Raw genomic sequence first — 18,436 nt, 5'->3', positions numbered from 1 at the left:
GATCCGTAGTGTGTTTTAAGTCTGTAAGTATGTTCAGTCACTGGGTCGGGCGCACACATACGCACACACACACACACACACACATATCATCGTCTCACCCTCTGTTCCTGAGAAGAAGAGAGTGAATCTGGGTTGCAGAAGCAGACTAGGGAAATAGGGGGGAAAAAACAGGGTAGTTAAGTTTCAATGAGCAGGCTTTCTGTCTTCAACATAAGGTGCTGCTGATGACAACTGAGATGGGAGAGGGGGCGAAAAAAAAAGGGGTCCCAAACAGTAGCTCAGTCTTTAGAACAAAAATGGGGGGGGGGGGGGGGGGTGTCTGTCTGCATCTGTCCAATAGTTTCAGTGCGAAGGAAGACTCCAAATCCCAGAATTCCGAAGGTGCAATTGTGTCGTCTCCATGGAGATAAAAGAAACACGTTTGGAGCCTGCACAGTTATGGCAGAGGAATGCATGATATCGAAACCAGAGGTTGGCCAACTGTTACCGTCAGTCACTTACAAACAAACAGTCTTGGACCCCCTCAGCATCACTGTCCTAACAAAAGCTGTTTTTCTTTTTCCTTTTTCCTTTTCCAAGTCGTCCTGTCGGAGGAAAGGGGAAAAACAGCCGTTTTTGTCTGTGGGTAAAAGTGCGTCGCCTTCAGAAGAAGTCTATTCAGTCCTCAGGTTTGGGTTTGGGGGGGTGGCGTTGACTGGCCATGTCATGCCTTGTTTTGTTTTTTGTTTTTTTCAAAAAGACAGAGGAAGGAGGGGTTGGTCGTCTCTGAACACGCTCAGACGGTCACACGGTCAGTCCAGACGCTTTGAACCCGACGGTTTTCGGCGCCAGAGAGAGAAAAAAAAAAAAAAACCAAACCAAAAAAAAAAACGTCAGAGTCATTCTTCACGAATGTCACTGAAGCAGGTGAGTCACATAAGCAGAGACCTCCTACTTCTACCCGTTCACTCGCTCGCTCGCTCGCTCGCTCATAGGTGGGGGGCAACACTTTCCAAGGTCCCGGGAAGGGGGGGGGGCCTTTTAATGCTCCTTTCTGGTGTACGAGTGAAGGGTCCGTCAGTGAAGGGTGGAGCAGGTTACGGTGGGACGTCTTGATGTCTTGAACTTTGTCAGGAGGAACGGCGGAATACTGCATACGGACAGGACTGGTTATGGTGTGGGAGGTTCACCGGGCCTAGGGGGCGGGCGGGGGTGGGGGCAGATGATTTGGTGATTTTGTAGGTGAAGTAGTACAGCAGGATCTGTAGGGAGTGCTCTGGATTCCAGCCACTCTGGGTCTGCTCTGCAGGTGTCTGACGTTAAACCAACAGCAGTGCGGAGCAGGCAGGTTGAGGGGAGAGGGAGGGGGCGGGAGATGGAAGGGAGTCCGTCATTTTTCGACTGACTGACTGGCAGGCAGCGTGGGGTCCTGCATTGCATCACTTCAGAATCATGGTGGTGTATTACATCATACGTACACACTCTCTCTCTCTCTCTCGCTCGCTCGCTCTCTGGGGCTGGGTGTGTGGACAGGGAGGGACAGCTGAGCGGAGTGGAGGCGTTACAGTTGGAAACCTTCCATCGGGGCCTCACACTGCTGGAAGAGGAACTGTTGCTGCTGCAGGTCGACGGCGGGGGCCAGGGTCGGGTCTTCGTCATCAGGGCTGAAGTAACGCTCGATCAGGTCGTACGCCTTCTGATAGATCTCCTGGTTCTCGTGACCCTGCAGGAACTCCAGCTTGTCCAGACCTACCCACAGGAGAGAGAGACAGAGACAGAGAGAGAGAGAGAGAGAGAGAGAGAGGTTTTCACATTACTCCTTATAGGTGTAGCAGGTGACCAGGTGACCTGACTGTTAAGTGCCAATGACAATTTTCCATCTTGATTTTCAATCTGAACATGTTAGTTTGTATTGCATGATGAGTACATGTGAAAGTGTCAGATGTTGCTGTGTGTGTGTGTGTGTGTGTGTGTGTGTGTGTGTTAGAGATGTCGCTTAGGTTCTTGTAGCATTGTACAGACGTTCCTATGAAGATATAAATCCCACAGTAAGAGATCACACAGTAACATTTCTTAGGGACACTGACTTATTTACCATAGCTTTTAAAGTATTTTAAAAATCTCTGTTTTACATTATTACTCATCAGTTACAGTAAAGTCAATGGGATGTCCCCATTAAGACCTATAATGAAGACCGTATGTGTCAAAGTATAATGTTGGGCACAAGAGAGAGAGGGGGGAGAGGGAGAGAGAGAGAGAGAGAGAGAGAGAGAGGGAGGGGGGGGGGGGGGGAGGGAGAAAGAGAGAGATGGAGAGAGAGAGAGAGAGAGAGAGAGAGAGAGAGACAGACTGTAGAGTATATGCGTAGTGTCATGGTTGTGATGTGCTATGTCATACCGTAAGCCTCCTCAATGAGTGCGCAGTACGGGTTGATGCCTCCTCCTCTTTTGGCCTCCAGTTCTCCCAGTCTGAGAATGTTCTCCAGTCCGTTCAGGGCCACCTGCACGATCTTAGAGTCCATCAGGGTCAAGAGGTCACACAGCGGCTTAATGCAGCCCAGATCCACCAGGTGTCTGTAGAGGAAATCCAGAGCACACAGAGAAGGACCTGATCAAGCCTGGATCACTGACACCACCTCTGATGATTAACCCATATTCTGCCCTCAATCTAAACTAACAGCTGAACCGTCCAGTTCGTCTGAAAAGGAACACTGCAGTCGGACACACACCTTCAGCCACAGTACCTGTTACAATCTCTCTCAAATCACCACCCTCGGCACCCTACCATCTTTGTCACGACACCCAACGTGAGAAGAATAACAATTTATCTTGCTAGGTCTGTTTTTGTTTTTTTTTGTTTTTTTGTGAACAGAGGACATGGAGGTAAGGAGGAGCTGTGCAGAGGAGGTGAGGTGTGACTGTACTGCAGTGGCGTGTCTGACCTGATCTGCTCCGCAGAGCCTCCAGAGGTGGCGTTGGTAATAGCCCACGCCGCCTCCTTCCTCGTCCGAAACTCCGCCACCTGCAGAATGTGGATGAGGGGAGGGAGCAATCCAGCATCTATTACCATCTACAGAGAGAGAGAGAGAGAGAGAGAGAGAGAGAGAGAGAGAGAGAGAGAGAGACAGAGACAGAGAGAGAGACAGAGAGAGAGAGAGAGAGACAGAGAGAGAGAGACAGAGAGAGAGAGACAGAGACAGAGAGAGAGAGAGAGAGAGAGAGAGAGAGAGACAGAGAGAGAGACAGAGAGAGAGACAGAGAGAGAGAGAGAGAGAGAGAGAGAGGGAGAGAGACAGAGACAGACAGAGAGAGAGAGAGAGAGAGAGAGAGAGAGAGAGAGAGAGAGAGAGAGAGAGAGAGAGAGAGAGAGCGAGAGAGGGACAGACAGAGAGAGACAGACAGACAGAGAGAGAGAGAGCGCGAGAGAGAGAGAGCGAGAGAGAGAGAGCGAGAGAGAGAGAGCGAGAGAGAGAGAGAGAGCGGGCAGAGAGACAGACACAGAGAGAGAGAGAGAGAGAGAGAGAGGAGGTGAGATGTTAAACATACTGAAAAATAAAAGTGAGACAGACAAACGCGCGAGACCATTAAAAATGAAAGGTGTTTCCACGATACCGCGCACTGAGGGACGCGTGTGTGAAAGTGAAGAGCCCACCTGTATCTGTGCGCGGTTACCAGCGGTGATGTTAGAGATGGTCCAGCACGCCTCTTTCTTGATCGACTCTTTAGGACTACTGAGGAGGTGCAGGAGACTCTGCAATGCTGAACAGTTCAGGATCACCTGTTACGCGCACACACACACACACACAAACACACACACGAAATGAGAAATTCAAAAACTCTCATCCACAGTGGAGCGGGTCACTCCGGCAGGTTTACAGAAGAGCTGTCCATAGGGCTCACTCAGAGAGAGTTTTGACTGTTCTGTTACCTGTGTCTGGAGGTCATCTCCCGTGACTATGTTCCCTACGGCTCTGAGTGCTGGTGACACTACCTTATAATCTGAGTGCCTGGAGCAGAGAAAAAGAGAGAGGGAGAGAGAGAGAGAGAGAAAAAGAGAGGGAGAGGGGGAGGGGGAGAGAGAGAGAGACAGCAAGAGAGCAGGGGAGAAATATTAAGGATTACCTAAGACAGAGGACAGAATGACTAACAGACAAAAATTCATGCATGGAAAAAAAAAAAAAAAAAAAAAAACAACAAAAAAAACCCACCACAAGTCTTTTTCAGAACTGGTTAAAAATGGTTATTGGGTTACATTGCTATGTACTGCTTAATCATTTTCCATTTGCTTTGACGGATGACCCAATTGAGAAGAGAGTACTTGTAATGACTGACCTAGATGACACTCCTTTTGAGTTTTTAAAACATTGCATGTACTTCCAAATGCAACCACACCATTTCCGCACAGTTCATATCTTCCCCTAATTCAATAGAACACCCCCCCCCCCCCCCCCCCCCGACAGGTCTGTGTCGTGTCTTACAGAAGCAGCTCGACCAGTCTGCGGCACACGCCTGAGTCAATGACGGCCTGGATCTTGTCGTTCGGGCCGTCAGACAGGTAGGACAGAGCCCAACACGCGTCTGCCAGGATGTCCGTGTCGTTTACAAACAGCAGCCAGGAGAGAACGCTGAGACATGGTGACACCTGAAAAACACACACACACATACGTTTTTACCTCTCACCGTGGAGTCTGGATCACGTTAAGGACACACTCAAGATTGTACGGGTATGTCACCACTCTCTTTTTAAAGAGATGAGTTGATATTTGATTTTTTTTTTTTTGTGAATCTGAACACTATGCACCAACAATTACGGTGAATATGAAAAGAAGGAGATTTCTACCAATTAACTGTCCGAGTTCACAGTACAACTCTGAAGTATTACACTGTGAAATCTGTGCCTAACGAGTGTGTAATAACAGACACATGAATAAGTCGTTGAATAAAGGGTTGATGTCTTTGTGAACCCTGATGGTCGTTCACGATCCCTCCTCTGCGATGCTGCGAGGGGTGGGCTGTTACCATGGTGACGGCGGAAGCGGCCCGTTACCTTGGAGAAGTCTGGGGGAGGGTTTTTGCCTCTGCACAGGTTGGACAAAGCCCAGACCGCGTTCCTCATCATCGTCAGGCGGTTCTGTTTAGCCAGTAACCTGCAGAAACGGACAAACGGGGGGTTGACACGTCACGCTCCTCATCTTTCCCATTCATTCTAGTAAGAGACGAGGACACAGAGATGGTTTGAACCAAACTTACTGAACTAGAGAGGGCAGGATGTTACAGTCCAATACATAGTCTCGACACTCTGTGCTGTCCCCCGCGATGTTTCCTAAAGCCCACACGGCCTGTAGCGTGAGAAACACGGTCAGATTCTCATTCTCGCTCTCTCTCTCTCTCACACACACACACACACACACACACACAGAGTGGCAGATCTCTGGCTTTCCCTTCGTGATCTCCAAAAAGGATTTCCATGTCCTGTGTAATTAGGAGCTGTCTCTCACATACAGTGTCTGGTGTGAAGCTGGGCAGAGGAAGAGTGTCTGTGATAATAGTAATTAGATTCAGACACGTCACTTACATTACACAGATCCAGCTGCTAACACACGGCCCCTCCTCCAACACGTACAACTCCACTTCCTATGACAGCTAACGGCTGTGTTTGTGTTTGTGTGTGTTTCAGATCAGATACGGGTACCTGTTCCTGGACGTCCTCAAAGTCTGAGCTGAGCATTTCTATGAAGATTGGCACCGCGCCAGCCTGGATGACGACGCGTGTTTGATGAGAAGTGCCTGAGGCGATGTTGGTCAATACCCATGCTGCCTCAAACTGCACGCGCGCACACACACACACACACACAGAGAGCTATTACCACAAAGGGCACAGTCAGCTAAATCGTCTAAGCATCACTCAGCAGGTACTGGGCTCAGGTCATTGAGAATAAAATGAAAGAGTGATTACACAAGAAGTAAATGGAGCATTCAGCTACAATGGAATCTTCAGCTCTCGGTTTAGAATGTTATTTCATTGACAGGCATTCTTAGAATGTCCGTGCACTTCTATTTTAATGCTCCTATACTGGAGACTAGGACCCTGGGGAGCGCCTCTGCATAAACACATTCCTGCACCATTAGCTTGTGTTGTGTTTCATCCACCATGACTAACTGTTTTTATTCATGCACTAAGTCAGTGATCAAGTGCTAAACTGTTCAGCTGTCTTTGTTTAAATTAAAAAGAAAAAAAAAGAGCTTCAGTGGACTGTGTGTGTTTGAGTGTGTGTGGCTACCTGTAGTGTACAGTTCTCCCTCCTCTTCAGGAACTCGACAAATCGTTCCACCACACCAGGAGTGGCGATGACCTCATCAATGGGGGGATTTGGCTCTGAAGGGGAGACAAACACACACACACACACACACACACAGCAGATGAGTCTTTTGGAGCCTTGTGCGTCACCATTTCACATGCCGACTGTCCTGAGGACTGACAGGATAATCATTCAGTGCAGGCACTCTGTTGGTCACTGTGCGTGTGTCACCTTTAGACAGGAGCTTTCTGAAGCGCTGTGTTCCCATCAGCTGCTGCTCCGGAGAACTAGAGAAGATCATCTGGGTCATGTCCTCTGAGATAACACCTCCCTATGACAGAGCGAGAGAGAGAGAGAGAGAGAGATACTATTTAGGACTATCTAAATGTAAGACATATACATGAAGAAAATATGGACAGAACCATGTGTGTGCTCATATGAGGGAGGGTTCCAGCAGGGCCTTGGGAGATGTGAGTAAGTGGGCATCTTAATTTATTTTACTGATGGGTTTTTTTCCCCTCTTTTTTCATTCAGTGATGCTAACATAACCAGAGGTAGTTTACACAAACCCTTCTTTTCCTTTTAATAAAATCGTTTCAGTGCTGTGTGAGTATGCGTCATTGCAGTCCGTAAAGCAGTGTATTCTTCTGTAGTTATGTGTATATTCTGTGTGTGTGTGTGTGTGCGTGTGTGTGTGTGCGCGTGTGTGTGTGCGTGTGTGTGTGTGTGTGTGCGTGTGAGAGTGTGTGTGTGTGTGTGTGTGTGTGTGTGTGTGAGTGTGTGTGTGAGTGTGTGCGTGCGTGTGCGTGTGCAGTTATGTGTATATTGTGTGTGTGCGTGTGTGTGTGTAGTTATGTGTATATTGTGTGTGTGTGTGAGTGCGTGTGCGTGTGTGCGTGTGTAAATGCATACTACTACTCCCCACCGTGATTTGCTCCATGTTGTTGACCTGAGATTCCAGGTACCCGCTGTCTGACATCCCATCATCCTCCAGGGCGCTGTCCTCCTCAACGGTGGCCACATTTCTCCTCTTGAACAGCTGCGAGAGCAGACAGACAGACAGACAGACAGACAGAGAAAGCTGAGTCTAGACCCCATCACAATCACTCTGAAGGCGACCATCAGGCTAACATTACCCAGAGAACTCATACTTGGCATCACTTTCTACCTGACTCGGCTCGTCCTGTATTCAAAACGACGCCTGTGGGTGAAAAAGGCTGGCCTGACCCCGTACTGTGACGTTGGAGCGTGTTAAGATCACACCTTAACAGGGTGAGACTAACGCCTCTGAGCAGTTACAGTCCTAACCCTTTCACTCACCCCCAAAAAAAACACACATCACATCGATGTGTCGGTCGATAAATCTAAAAATCTGCACAGTCATCCATGGGCCAGTTGTTCAAAAACAGCTGATGCTTGGCTCTGATTATGTCCTGTCAATCAAAGGAGGAAAAAGAAGAAAGACAGAGAACCAGCCTGTAACGCTGCAGGTACGCCACGCCTTTAGAAAAACGCTCTAAACGTCTGTGGTGAGCAAAACGTCGGTCGCGTGGATTCTGCTTCAGCGTGCGACTGTGAAAAGGACAGCTGGGTTGCTCCTTTACTTGCACGTTGTGCAATGCCTTGGTTTCGTTTAGATATTTCAGAAACACGTTTTCAGTTGGAGTTCGATGAGTGTGAAGAAATGATGCGAGGGAAAGCCATTTGAAATAAATGTTTAACTTTGCTGAATTCCTTTAAAAGTTTTTCCAGTTAAACTTGTGTCTTCTTTTTCTTTTTTCAAGAATCACTATACAATCTGTACTGGCTGGTGTTTTTGTAGACAATCAGAAATATGCAAATAGCCAGCATTTTTCACACTGGTGCATGATTATTGAAATTAAACGTATTATGTAGCTCCTTACACATATAATCACAGCTGTGCTACCCATGTTTCCCAACACTAAAGCTCAAGTCTAAGTAAAATTAGAGATTCCCATGAACAACCAGCCCCCAAATAACTCTGAACTCTACTTTTCACCGAAAACCGATCAAAGGTCAGAATGTGCTAGTTTCCTTCTGTGTCTAACTTCTCCGTGGGTATTTTTGTGTTTCTTGGGGGCAATGTTGTGCCTTTTCATGTTCCCCACAGACACACACACACACACAAAAAAAAAACATATTGCATGCCTAAACAAGGAAATTATCTCTACCTTACCTCAAAACTGACTAGCAGGTAATGAAGCAGAACTCACTCTAATCTTGCCTGTCAATTCTTTTATCCTACCTGTTCGTCTTTCTTCTGTTTGCGTAGCTGCAGACCTTCCTCCTCCCTCCTCCTCCTCATTTCTTCTGTGTTGAGAGACTTGTTTTTATAGCTCTTGAGTCGAGCATTGTCTTTACCCTGACTCATGGTGCAGCCTGCAGGTGAGGGACACAAATGAATCCTCACATGATAGACACCGATAGACACATGATAGACACTGATAGACAAGCATGAATGAACAATGTAGAAGTCAGCATCACCAGCTAGGGAACCTCACACAATTCCCCCTCCCCATTTCACAATCAGCAAACCACTTATTTTATTTAAAACCATTAACAGCGTTTTCTTACACCTATCAGTTCTTCCCAAATGAATTTCAATACACTCACCTTTGCAACAAAACAAAGTGACTTTATTCCAGCCTTGGTCCGCACAGTCGGACACTTAACTGGCTAGACAACGTTTCAGTAAGAGGAAGTTGGTGAAATACGACACAGTAACAGCAAAATGTTTGAGGCGTTCGTATCAGTGCTTTGCATCTTCAACTGAATAACCCCAAAAACTTCGAGTCCACGTTTATGACTACTATCAAACCAATGCTCCTCCCTTTAACAATTTGTCATAACGCTACCTAGCAACCATTGGCCAATTTACAGTGAGAGTCCGTTACAAAACAGAGAAAACTGGCTAGCGGACAAAATGTTCGGTATGACAAACAGCACAGTGGTATTGGTCTTAAGATTAATTGAAAAATGAAGAAAAAAAACACCGTGGCGGCTTATCAGTGTAACGCCCTTTACGTAGCTCGTGATGCGCTAACATTAGCTGGATTAGCTACCTAGCTGGGTTCGCTGACATTGTAGATAAGGCAAAGATCTATGCCAGTTGTCAGTCAGTAGCTCATGGTTGATACATGCCGAGTAAATATAAGACACTTCGATTATCTGGTAAAAATTACTGGCCATGAAAGCGGTATCTGGCCTTAACGGCTTTTTCGAGAATAAGCCCCCGCCTCTGATGTACTACGCAAAGGCTGCTACCGCTAGCACAGCTAACCCCGCTAACAAGCTTGCTCTCCTTGATAGCTGGTTGGGTTATATTAGGTACGCCTTTGAAATGCCGCTTACGGTTCGTCTAATAGTATCTGAAAAGCATATTGACTGTATAAACAACGGCTGGTGTTAATATGGTGTTTACACAAGGCACTGACCTGTCAAATCTGTCTCGTTTGTCCCACTCTTCGTTTGGGCCACTATTCTTCAGCCTCCGCCGGTATATAATTACTGCGCATGTGCGCCACCTGGGAGACGTTTACTTGACGCGCATGCTTAATGGACGTGTTGCCAGATCCTAGCCCAAAATGATTCTAAATTCCTGTTTTTGGCGGTCAGTACCCAATTTATGTTAATCGGCACGTGATTGAATTTTTTTTTTTTTTTTGTATTTCAGTATCTTATGTCTGTTACACATCCGTCGAGCTGAAAAGACATAGATATACGAGAAGATACAGGTCTACTATATCCATATAATTGTCATGACTCTCGCTCGGAGGGGCACTGTCCTGCACGTCTTTGTCTTAATGCTCCTGAGCTCAGGACTGACACACCTGATTCCACTGATCAGTTCATCATCAAGCCTTTGATTAGGTCAATTAACTGTGATAATGAAGAGTTAAAACAAAGACATGCAAGACAGTGAGCCCCCAAGGACTGGCGTTGAGAACCACTGCCCTCGTTCAGTGATGAATTGTAGTTGAGTAGTAATTAATATGTTGTTAGGTGATAACCTTAACTTCCACTGTTTGATCAGTTCTGCCTTTGGATATTGGTACAAGTTGTCTGAAAAGTTTGTCTTTGCTACACAAAGGAATTCTGAAAACAGATTTTTACAGACAAGGTGATACAAGAGTGTTCAGTCAACTAGTTTTAAGCATATTGAGGAATTTACTCTAAACTAAGTAAAATGATTAGTGTGCATTTTGCGATAGCAACGTTCTCGGTATTCTTGTTGGTGTGTTTGCTTGCTTCTCAGTGACAAGACAGTTATTTCACACAGCCAACAGATATAAAAATACGGCTGTCATATACCTATACCAATCATATACCTATTTCTGTGAAAGTGTTGACGAATGTCATAACGCTACCGAATCTTTAGAAAACTGAAGAACCTGTGACAATTTTAGCACATCTGTGCACACACATGTAACTACAGCTCTTTAAATGCTAACTGCTATCAGCGGCACTATCGTTGTATTGACAGACGAACGCCTCAGCTGTGCTAGACCGCGGCACTTTTTAATATCTGCGAAAAAACACACGAGTAGGTCACCTCAAGAGGATTTTTACGATAGAACATCGGGCAACCTTAGTCTGTCCCTGACGTTAACAAGAGAGCGACAATGGTATTTATTGGGCTACGGTTCTTAAAATCCATATTTCAGCCCTTAAGGGATTACTTCATCAGTTATACAACGCGCCCTTTGATGTTAGAAACTATAATAACAAGACATTATGAATTTGCAGAATTAAAACACGACACAAGTTGTACGTACAATATTTGTAGTACCAACAAATTGCTCAATAGAGGGCAGTACATAGGCGAACGGAAGATACGTCGGTACACAGTAATCAAAGTGGTTTGATAGTTGCGTAGCAAGTGGCTTCAATCGAACCGGGAATGATATCATATCAGTTTTTACGACGTATATGCTTGTCCCTGTCGTTAAGTTCTGTGAATCACTGCAGGTTACTGAACCCAACGTGTCGCTCACTGACAACTTCATCTGCGAAGTACAATGACAGCTCGTCTAAGGACGGTAAAGTTAGCCTTATGTCAAACTCATTGACATGTTGAAAGCAAATCCTTAATCCGATTCTGTCTCCCGGCGCTTTTTGATAATTGTCTGTCAACGATCTCTAACAGTTTCGTATTGATTCGTTTTGAGTAGTGACGCTACAATGGGGTTTGATCATGACTGCGTTTAAATGATCGTGCTAAGTCTACAACTTGCTCTAAACAGCTGATTTAATGTCATCAGGGTTGTTGTGTGCTACAGTTTGCTACGCAGTAATCCCATTAAAGAGGGCTTCTAATAATTTATGTGGCGATTTTGTGTACACGGAATAACGTTGTCTGCTGTGGGCCCCTTTGTCTGTTCTTGCTGATAACAGCAGATACGTTGTGTCCAGCGCATTCACTCCCAAGTCTTGTATTCCAACATCTGTGGTCATGCGCTTTTTGAAGTCTCGTAATTGCTGCGTTTAACTGAAGAGCACTCTTGACAGGATCATCGTGCAGGAAAAGGTCACCTGGGAACAGTCGTATGGTCAAGGATTTAAGTCTGCCCCCGGACAAGTTTGTTTTCTGAATGCAGCAGTTCTGATCAGTGCTAGCCTTAATCCTTGACTGGGAAATGGCCCGTGTTACACAGAGCGCTGTCAAGACCCTTTAGATATGAGTCAGCGAGAGAAGATGAATGCGAGTAAACGTCGTTATATGGTCATTTCAGATGCGGTTGTGTCGTATGAGCAGCTGAAAGCCATGCTGTCCACTCACAGTGTCCAACTGTTCGACGTGCGTAAGCCAGATGAGTACCAGGCTGGACGAATCCCTGACGCTGTCAATATTCCATGTGAGGGACATTTTTACGTAACCAGGAAAGTCTGTATTAAAGTTATAAAAGTGTTTGTCCGTGTACTGATGTGCTTGAAAATATGTATTTTGTGTGTGTGTGTGTGTGTGTGTGTGTGTGTGACGTTGATTTGCACATGTGTTTTTAATCTGTCTTATTTCCATCATAGTGGGACATTTAGAGGAGTCTCTGAAGCTCTCTCCCCAGCAGTTTGAACTGCTGTTTGAGGTGAAGGCACCCAGGAAGGATGACGACAACATAGTCTTTCACTGTCTGGGCGGCATCAGGAGTTCAAAAGCCCTGCAGATTGCTCGAGACCTGGGCTTTAGCAGGTACAAATAAACAGATTCCACATAAGAGCAAAGATACTCACACTTTGACATTCACCTTCAGAATTCAGGCAATGGTCTGGTCCTTGGCTCGAACAAGCAGCATATAGATGTTTTTTTATCGTAATGGATAATATCATCAATTCATTCGATGCAGCTCAGTAACAGTGATTTTAAAATCTCTCTCTCTCCCTCTCTCTTGCTCCTTCTCTCTCTTTCTCTCTTCCTCTCTCTGTCTCTCCCTCTGTCTCTTTCTCTCTCTCTCCTTCTCTCTCTCTGTCTCTCTCTCTTTCTTTCTCTCTCTCTCTCTCTTTCTCCCTCTGTCTCTGTTTCTCTCTCTGTCTCTCCCTCTCTCTCTTTCTCTCTGTTTCTCTCTCTGTCTCTCTCTCTCCTTCTCTCTCTCTGTCTCTCTCTCTTTCTTTCTCTCTCTCTCTCTCTTTCTCCCTCTGTCTCTGTTTCTCTCTCTGTCTCTCCCTCTCTCTCTTTCTCTCTGTTTCTCTCTCTGTCTCTCTCTCTCCTCTCTCTCTCTCTTTCTCTCTCTCTCTCTCTCTCTCTCTCTTTCTCCCTCTGTCTCTCCCTCTCTCTCTCTTTCTCTCTGTCTCTCGCTGTCTCTCTCTCTCTCCCTCTCTCTCACCCTCAGGGCACGGCACTTTCCCGGGGGATATAGTGAATGGGCCAAGCATGAGAAAAAACAATGAACGTTTGTCATTAATTCTCTTGGGGTTCTGTTACTGAAGGATTAACTTGATTCCTTATTTAGCTTTACTCCTGCAACCTGAGGCTTAATATAAAGGCCAGTGGTAAGGTTACTGACTCTCTGGAGAACAGGGTTATATTTTACCATGTTTTACGAAAGTCCTGTGCAAATAGCTCACTTTATGGTGAACATTTGCTGACGGATGTGGAAAGGTCACAAATGTTCTATTAACTGTTATATGGGAATATTTAACGGTTTGGTAGAACTGCGCAGTCCGCACCGCAAAGTCCCATCAAAATACTTGTATTTATTTCCTCTGTAACCTCATCAGGAAAACCAAATCTATTCAGTGCATAACCTGCTATTAAAATAAACAGACACTATGACAAATCAGGGTACGTATGTGTTTTTCCCCTTTGTTAACGTATGTCATCTCCAGTGTGGTTTTAAACAGGAGAGACAGTAACAGGGAGAGTGCCTTGACTGCAGTTACGTCTGTTATACACAGGGTGGCAGCAATGTGACGCAGTAGTCTTCAGACCGTGCGTAAAGTATCGATTCGATTTTTTTTTTTTTTTTTTTTACAGCTGCAAGGTATGGGTTCATGGCCACAGGTGTTTCTGAGACACATTACACTGATAGGTCTAGATGTGGCCAGCAGCCGGTCAGTAAACGGCTGTCAGGCCAATGTTCAGCCCAAGGCTGCAGCTTTTCTCATTTACTATAAGAGACGCTATCTCGCCTGTACGTCTTCACTGATCCACCCGTGTCAGCGCAGTTGTCAGACAGAGAAAAACAACGCTATTTTCAGAGCAAACTAATAATAAAGAGGTCATGTCGTGGCAGCGGACGAGGAATACGTGTGGGGGGAAAAAAAAGTGCCCGTAGTTTCCAAGCACGCAGTACCATCTCAAAGTTGCGTTGGCACATTTCTGCCTGTGTGAATGCGTGGCTTTCATTCACCCTTATTACAATGGTGTCACATTAAAACAAAATAGGCCAACGATCTTTTCGCTAAATTCGAAGCCACCGGGCTGGTTCATAAAATAAAAAACCCAAAACTAATTTCTTCCTTCCCCTCTGGTAGTGTAAGGGCGTGGTGTCAAAGCCTGACGTTAATAGAGTAAAAGTATCAGAGGTGCCACACACTGGGCTATGATCATTTTATTCTTTTTTTTATTATTATTATTATTATTTTTCCTTCAGAGTTTATCTGTTTCGTGTTACTGTCATTTGCTCGTTTCTGCTTGTTTTGTTCCGCTCTCATTCATTCATGGAATACTGATTCACCCCGGTGGCAAAACAAATCAGAGCCTATAAGATAAATCATATTAGGAAGCCATATCTCACTGTGTCACACGCCAAAGAGAGAAGGAGAGAGAGAGAGAGAGAGAGCGTGGGTGTGGGTGTGAGTGTGTGTTCAGCCTACCTGACAAAACTTAACACAGGGACAGCACACCATTGTGAAACTGCACACGGGGTGGCATTTATCATAACTGTCTCGGAGGACAGAACTAAAGAGATAAATAAAATAAGTATCTGAGAGGATCTTAGTAAATATTCAACATATAAACTTCAGATTGATTGTGTGGTACTTTCTGTTAAAGGATTTTGTCACACGACACCCCATTTTACCACAGCGTAGACCCCCCCCTTCACCCCAGAACAATCACGGTGACAGCGGTAAGGACAAAACTTGTTTAATAAAAAATATGGGAAAGACCTTGAAAGGTAAAGCCTGCTGTTCTCTGACTGGCATGCAGGTAGCCAGAGGCTGAACAGAACTAAAGAGCTACCTCGGCTTCTTATTGATTGAGTTAATCATGGAGAGGCACAGAAGGGGTTAAAATCAGAGACTATGTTAGGAAATGGGGCGTGGGTATCCGACGCAGCTATATTTATCAGTTAGGACAGAATAGCAGTAGTAGGGATAGATAATGACTGTCCAGTTCAATGTAATTTCAGTAATGCTTTCTTGTTTTCCAGTTTAGGGCAGAACCGAACAGGTATGGATTAAATGCTTTCATGTGCAACAAATTCTGTGTGAAGGTAAATGTGATCCGTAGGTCTGTGCTGTTCACGGACAAGTAATGAAAGCCTCCTCCAGAGCACACTCATCCTCAGTATTAAAAGTGTCATGATTCATATTACTTGTTTAGCCCGCTTAATTGGCAATTATGTCACCTGTCACAGCGTTGTACAATACATGAAACACTGTTCCGTTTTCTGGGACACTACACGCAACATCGCCGGGAACAGGACATTTTATCAAGGAGAAAACAATTTACCTCCAAAAGACAGAGAGAAAAAAAATGTCATCAAGTTGACCGTTCCTTTATAGTTGATGTTGTTAACGGACCAGGTCTGTCTCAAGTGACGGCTATTTTCAGAACAACCGTTAATGACCACAGCCTGGGAGCGTGTTGGAATTCTCTCGCTCTTGTGCAAATACCAGCGTGATGGTTAGGTGGAGACTTTCGGTCCTACGTAAAGATTGAAAAGATTCCAGTTAACTAAAACATTAATGATTCAAATATGTTCATATTCACAATTTAGATTTCCTCCAAAGACGACGCGTAAATGTGTAAATATGCTTTTAGACAAATGTGTTGTAGCAGTAAACAATGAAATATTGAAATGAACTAGATTGCACATCACATTGTCAAACGCGCTCGCGGTAAGAAGATGCAACACTCTCCAGCATTCCGTAAAAAACAGCGCGCTACAGAACCGTTGTGATATCAGCTGGGACAATGTTTTCGCCGGAATTATTCAAGACAGAAAACTAGTGAATGGAGGCATAAGGAGCCACTTGCATAAATGAGTTTCATATCCTTTGCTGTCTCCGTGCGCGCGGAGGATGGGAACGGTTCCTCTCGGCGGACGGCGCGTTCTGACAGCTACCCGGGTAACTTTTATCTCCAAACGATCCGAGCAAGTGCATTCCGAGGTGGTTCCACGTAAATTCTTCACTGGAGAAGACTAACAGGTAGGCATGATATAACTTGTAGCAACTTCACGTATTAAACGGACTCAGTTTGTTGTTGGTATGTGAGAGCTCCGTGCTAAAGATTATCTAAATAATCGATTTGTATTGAATATGTCTTTTTTATGTCGTATCTTGTGCATGCATTATTTTGTTATTCTTAAGGAGCATTTTGTACGAGCTGGGTAGCGATACCTTCTGTCAGACCTAATTAAATATCTTAATGCCCAATATCTGGTCCATCCAAATGACAGAAAATTCACCTGAAAAGAATCATCTTGCAGTGGATAATCTGACGTTAACATATAGGACGATACATATTTTGTGGTTTTTGCCGATTTGGCTGCCAACTTAAACCGATTCTCACCAAGTTAATTAATATTTAATTTGATTTAATTATCGCGATTTAGTTCCGTATAGCCTAAACGGTTTTTTTTTGGCGTAAAGCCTAAACGGTTTTTTTGCGTAATCGCAAAATGTATATAATTATATAGCCTATATATATATATGTGTGTGTGTGTGTGTGTGTGTGTGTGTGTTTGGGGGGGGGGGGGTGTGTGTGTGTGTGTATTCCAATTCAAATGCCAGTCAGGATAAATCTGATTTGAAGCACTGATGTATGGCGACCTCACTCAATCAAGCGTTTTCCCCCCTCGCGTATTGACGGAACATGACTGGTCTACATGAGGGAAAATATATAGGGGGTCGTAGTGCTGGCGAGTGCGTTTATGCATGTCATTTATCCGCTCTTTGCCGGTGTGGAGAGAGCGGCTGTCTGTGGCAAAATATTCTCAAGTGCAGAGGTAGCCCCAGCGCACTAATTTGTCCCACCAACCTCTTTTTCTCTCTCTCTCTCTTTCTCTCTCTCTCTCTCTCTCTCTCTCTGTCATGCGTGCACACACGCACGCACACACACACACACACACACACACACACACACACACACACACACACACAGCTGCAGTTTTAGGTACCACTGGCAGTCTAGTCAGTAAAACTAACTCAAATGTTGGTTGACATCATAAACCACTGTCTGTCGCTTTCCAATATCCTTAGGGTTCTATCCATCCATGGCCATGTTTAGCAGTGCTGAATGGTTCTGGAATGACTCAGACCGTTCCTCTGGCCCTGGGGGGAACTTCAGCCTGGTTCCGGTTTATGAGGACGGGGAGCGGAACTACTATGCCATGCTATATTCCCTCCTCATCCTGGCCATTGTCTTTGGGAACGTTTTGGTGTGTCTGGCTGTGCTTCGGGAAAGATCGCTCCAGACCACCACCAACTACCTGGTCGTCAGCTTGGCGGTTGCAGATCTCCTGGTGGCGTCCCTGGTCATGCCCTGGGCCGTCTACCTAGAGGTGAGTTCATAAAGCGAATTTTTCATGGTCCTGTGTTAACAGACCCGAGGACTACATTGGGACAGTTCTTCGCTGCTTCGGAAACGAGAGTGTCAAGGGTGAGCGTGCACGTAGGTCCGGGCCCCTGCCTGATGCCCCCATCTCGGCGTTGCCTCTTTTTTCCATTACGTGTAATTCACCAGTTCGCAGAAGGTCTTTCCTGGAATGTGATTGCTTGCTGAAGGGCCAGCATCCCCTCTCCAGTTAAGCCCACATATAAGAACGCTCACCTATGGAATCCACTCACATAGGTTTCATTTGTTGTAGTTTATTTGCAGCACTGAGGCGACACACAAGAGTGTCTTCTGTACGGTTCTACACGACCTTGTTCAAAGATCCCACAGGTCAGCTGGGATTGAATTCCAATTCTTCAACGCTTCGTTCATACGGTAGCTCTGTTAGTAGGATGTCTGAAGGACGTTTTTGTTCTCCAGCTGGAAGTTTTATCAGTCCTTGAAGGACGTTTTTTTTTGGGTTGGACGTTTTATCAGTGGTTTTTGACGATGATTGATTTAGCCCCACTAAAGACTACTTTAATTTGTCACCAGTAGTCTGTCAATGAAAAACATACTGCTCATTTCAGGCCCTGAACAGCAGTCATGTGAATCAAAGACACTAGAATTGATGATGTCATAAAAAGTCTTTGTTGAGCATGTAAGAGGATATTATGCAATATGCAGGAGGTATTCAATCGAACCCTCTGTCTGAGCCGACCAGCTAACCCCGAACAAGGTCTCACCTCATCTCATCTTACTCCCAGCTCTTTAAAGAGCTCCGAAATGCAATATAGCCATTTCCAGTGGACGGTTAGGAGGAATATGAAAAAGCTCCAGTCAAAAGGTCAAACCTCAAAATCCATCATCAAGTTTAGTGG

General features: G+C 45.3%; 3 protein-coding genes across 5 annotated transcripts in view; 2 read left to right on the top strand and 1 right to left on the bottom strand.

Annotated features, from left to right (window-relative positions):
- Positions 1–319: 319 nt before the first annotated feature.
- On the bottom strand, positions 320–9,789 carry kpna1 (karyopherin alpha 1 (importin alpha 5)). Of its 3 annotated transcripts, XM_030769600.1 has the most exons (14): positions 9,733–9,789; positions 8,544–8,677; positions 7,203–7,316; positions 6,509–6,608; positions 6,260–6,354; positions 5,671–5,802; positions 5,229–5,317; positions 5,026–5,125; positions 4,457–4,620; positions 3,907–3,985; positions 3,631–3,756; positions 2,921–3,048; positions 2,377–2,552; positions 320–1,728 (listed from the first exon to the last, which is right to left on the bottom strand). In XM_030769600.1, exons 2-14 carry the CDS (start codon positions 8,667–8,669, stop codon positions 1,541–1,543), a joined length of 1,617 nt encoding a protein of 538 aa, XP_030625460.1. In that variant the 5' UTR covers positions 8,670–8,677; positions 9,733–9,789; the 3' UTR covers positions 320–1,540. The 3 variants fall into 3 exon arrangements, with proteins under 3 accessions (XP_030625460.1, XP_030625462.1, XP_030625461.1); XM_030769602.1 differs by lacking the exon at positions 9,733–9,789 and having other exon boundaries at positions 8,544–8,696; XM_030769601.1 differs by lacking the exon at positions 320–1,728 and having other exon boundaries at positions 2,366–2,552.
- A 1,352-nt stretch (positions 9,790–11,141) lies between these two features.
- On the top strand, positions 11,142–13,550 carry LOC115808292 (thiosulfate:glutathione sulfurtransferase). The gene is made up of 4 exons (XM_030769617.1): positions 11,142–11,337; positions 12,031–12,153; positions 12,323–12,485; positions 13,123–13,550. The coding sequence occupies exons 1-4, from the start codon at positions 11,199–11,201 to the stop codon at positions 13,178–13,180; spliced, it is 483 nt and encodes a 160-aa protein (XP_030625477.1). The 5' UTR covers positions 11,142–11,198; the 3' UTR covers positions 13,181–13,550.
- Positions 13,551–17,235: 3,685 nt separating this feature from the next.
- drd3 (dopamine receptor D3) overlaps positions 17,236–18,436 on the top strand; it is a 14,022-nt gene continuing 12,821 nt past the window's right edge. The window contains exon 1 of the mRNA XM_030769607.1: positions 17,236–17,523. Coding sequence (XP_030625467.1) covers positions 17,236–17,523 — 288 coding nt within the window. The remainder of the gene's footprint in view (positions 17,524–18,436) is intronic.

The sequence above is a fragment of the Chanos chanos genome, chromosome 3 (genome assembly GCF_902362185.1).
Source record: "Chanos chanos chromosome 3, fChaCha1.1, whole genome shotgun sequence".
NCBI lineage: Eukaryota > Metazoa > Chordata > Actinopteri > Gonorynchiformes > Chanidae > Chanos > Chanos chanos.
Note: the sequence above shows the minus strand (reverse complement) of the source record. Positions and strands in the feature narration are given on the sequence as shown.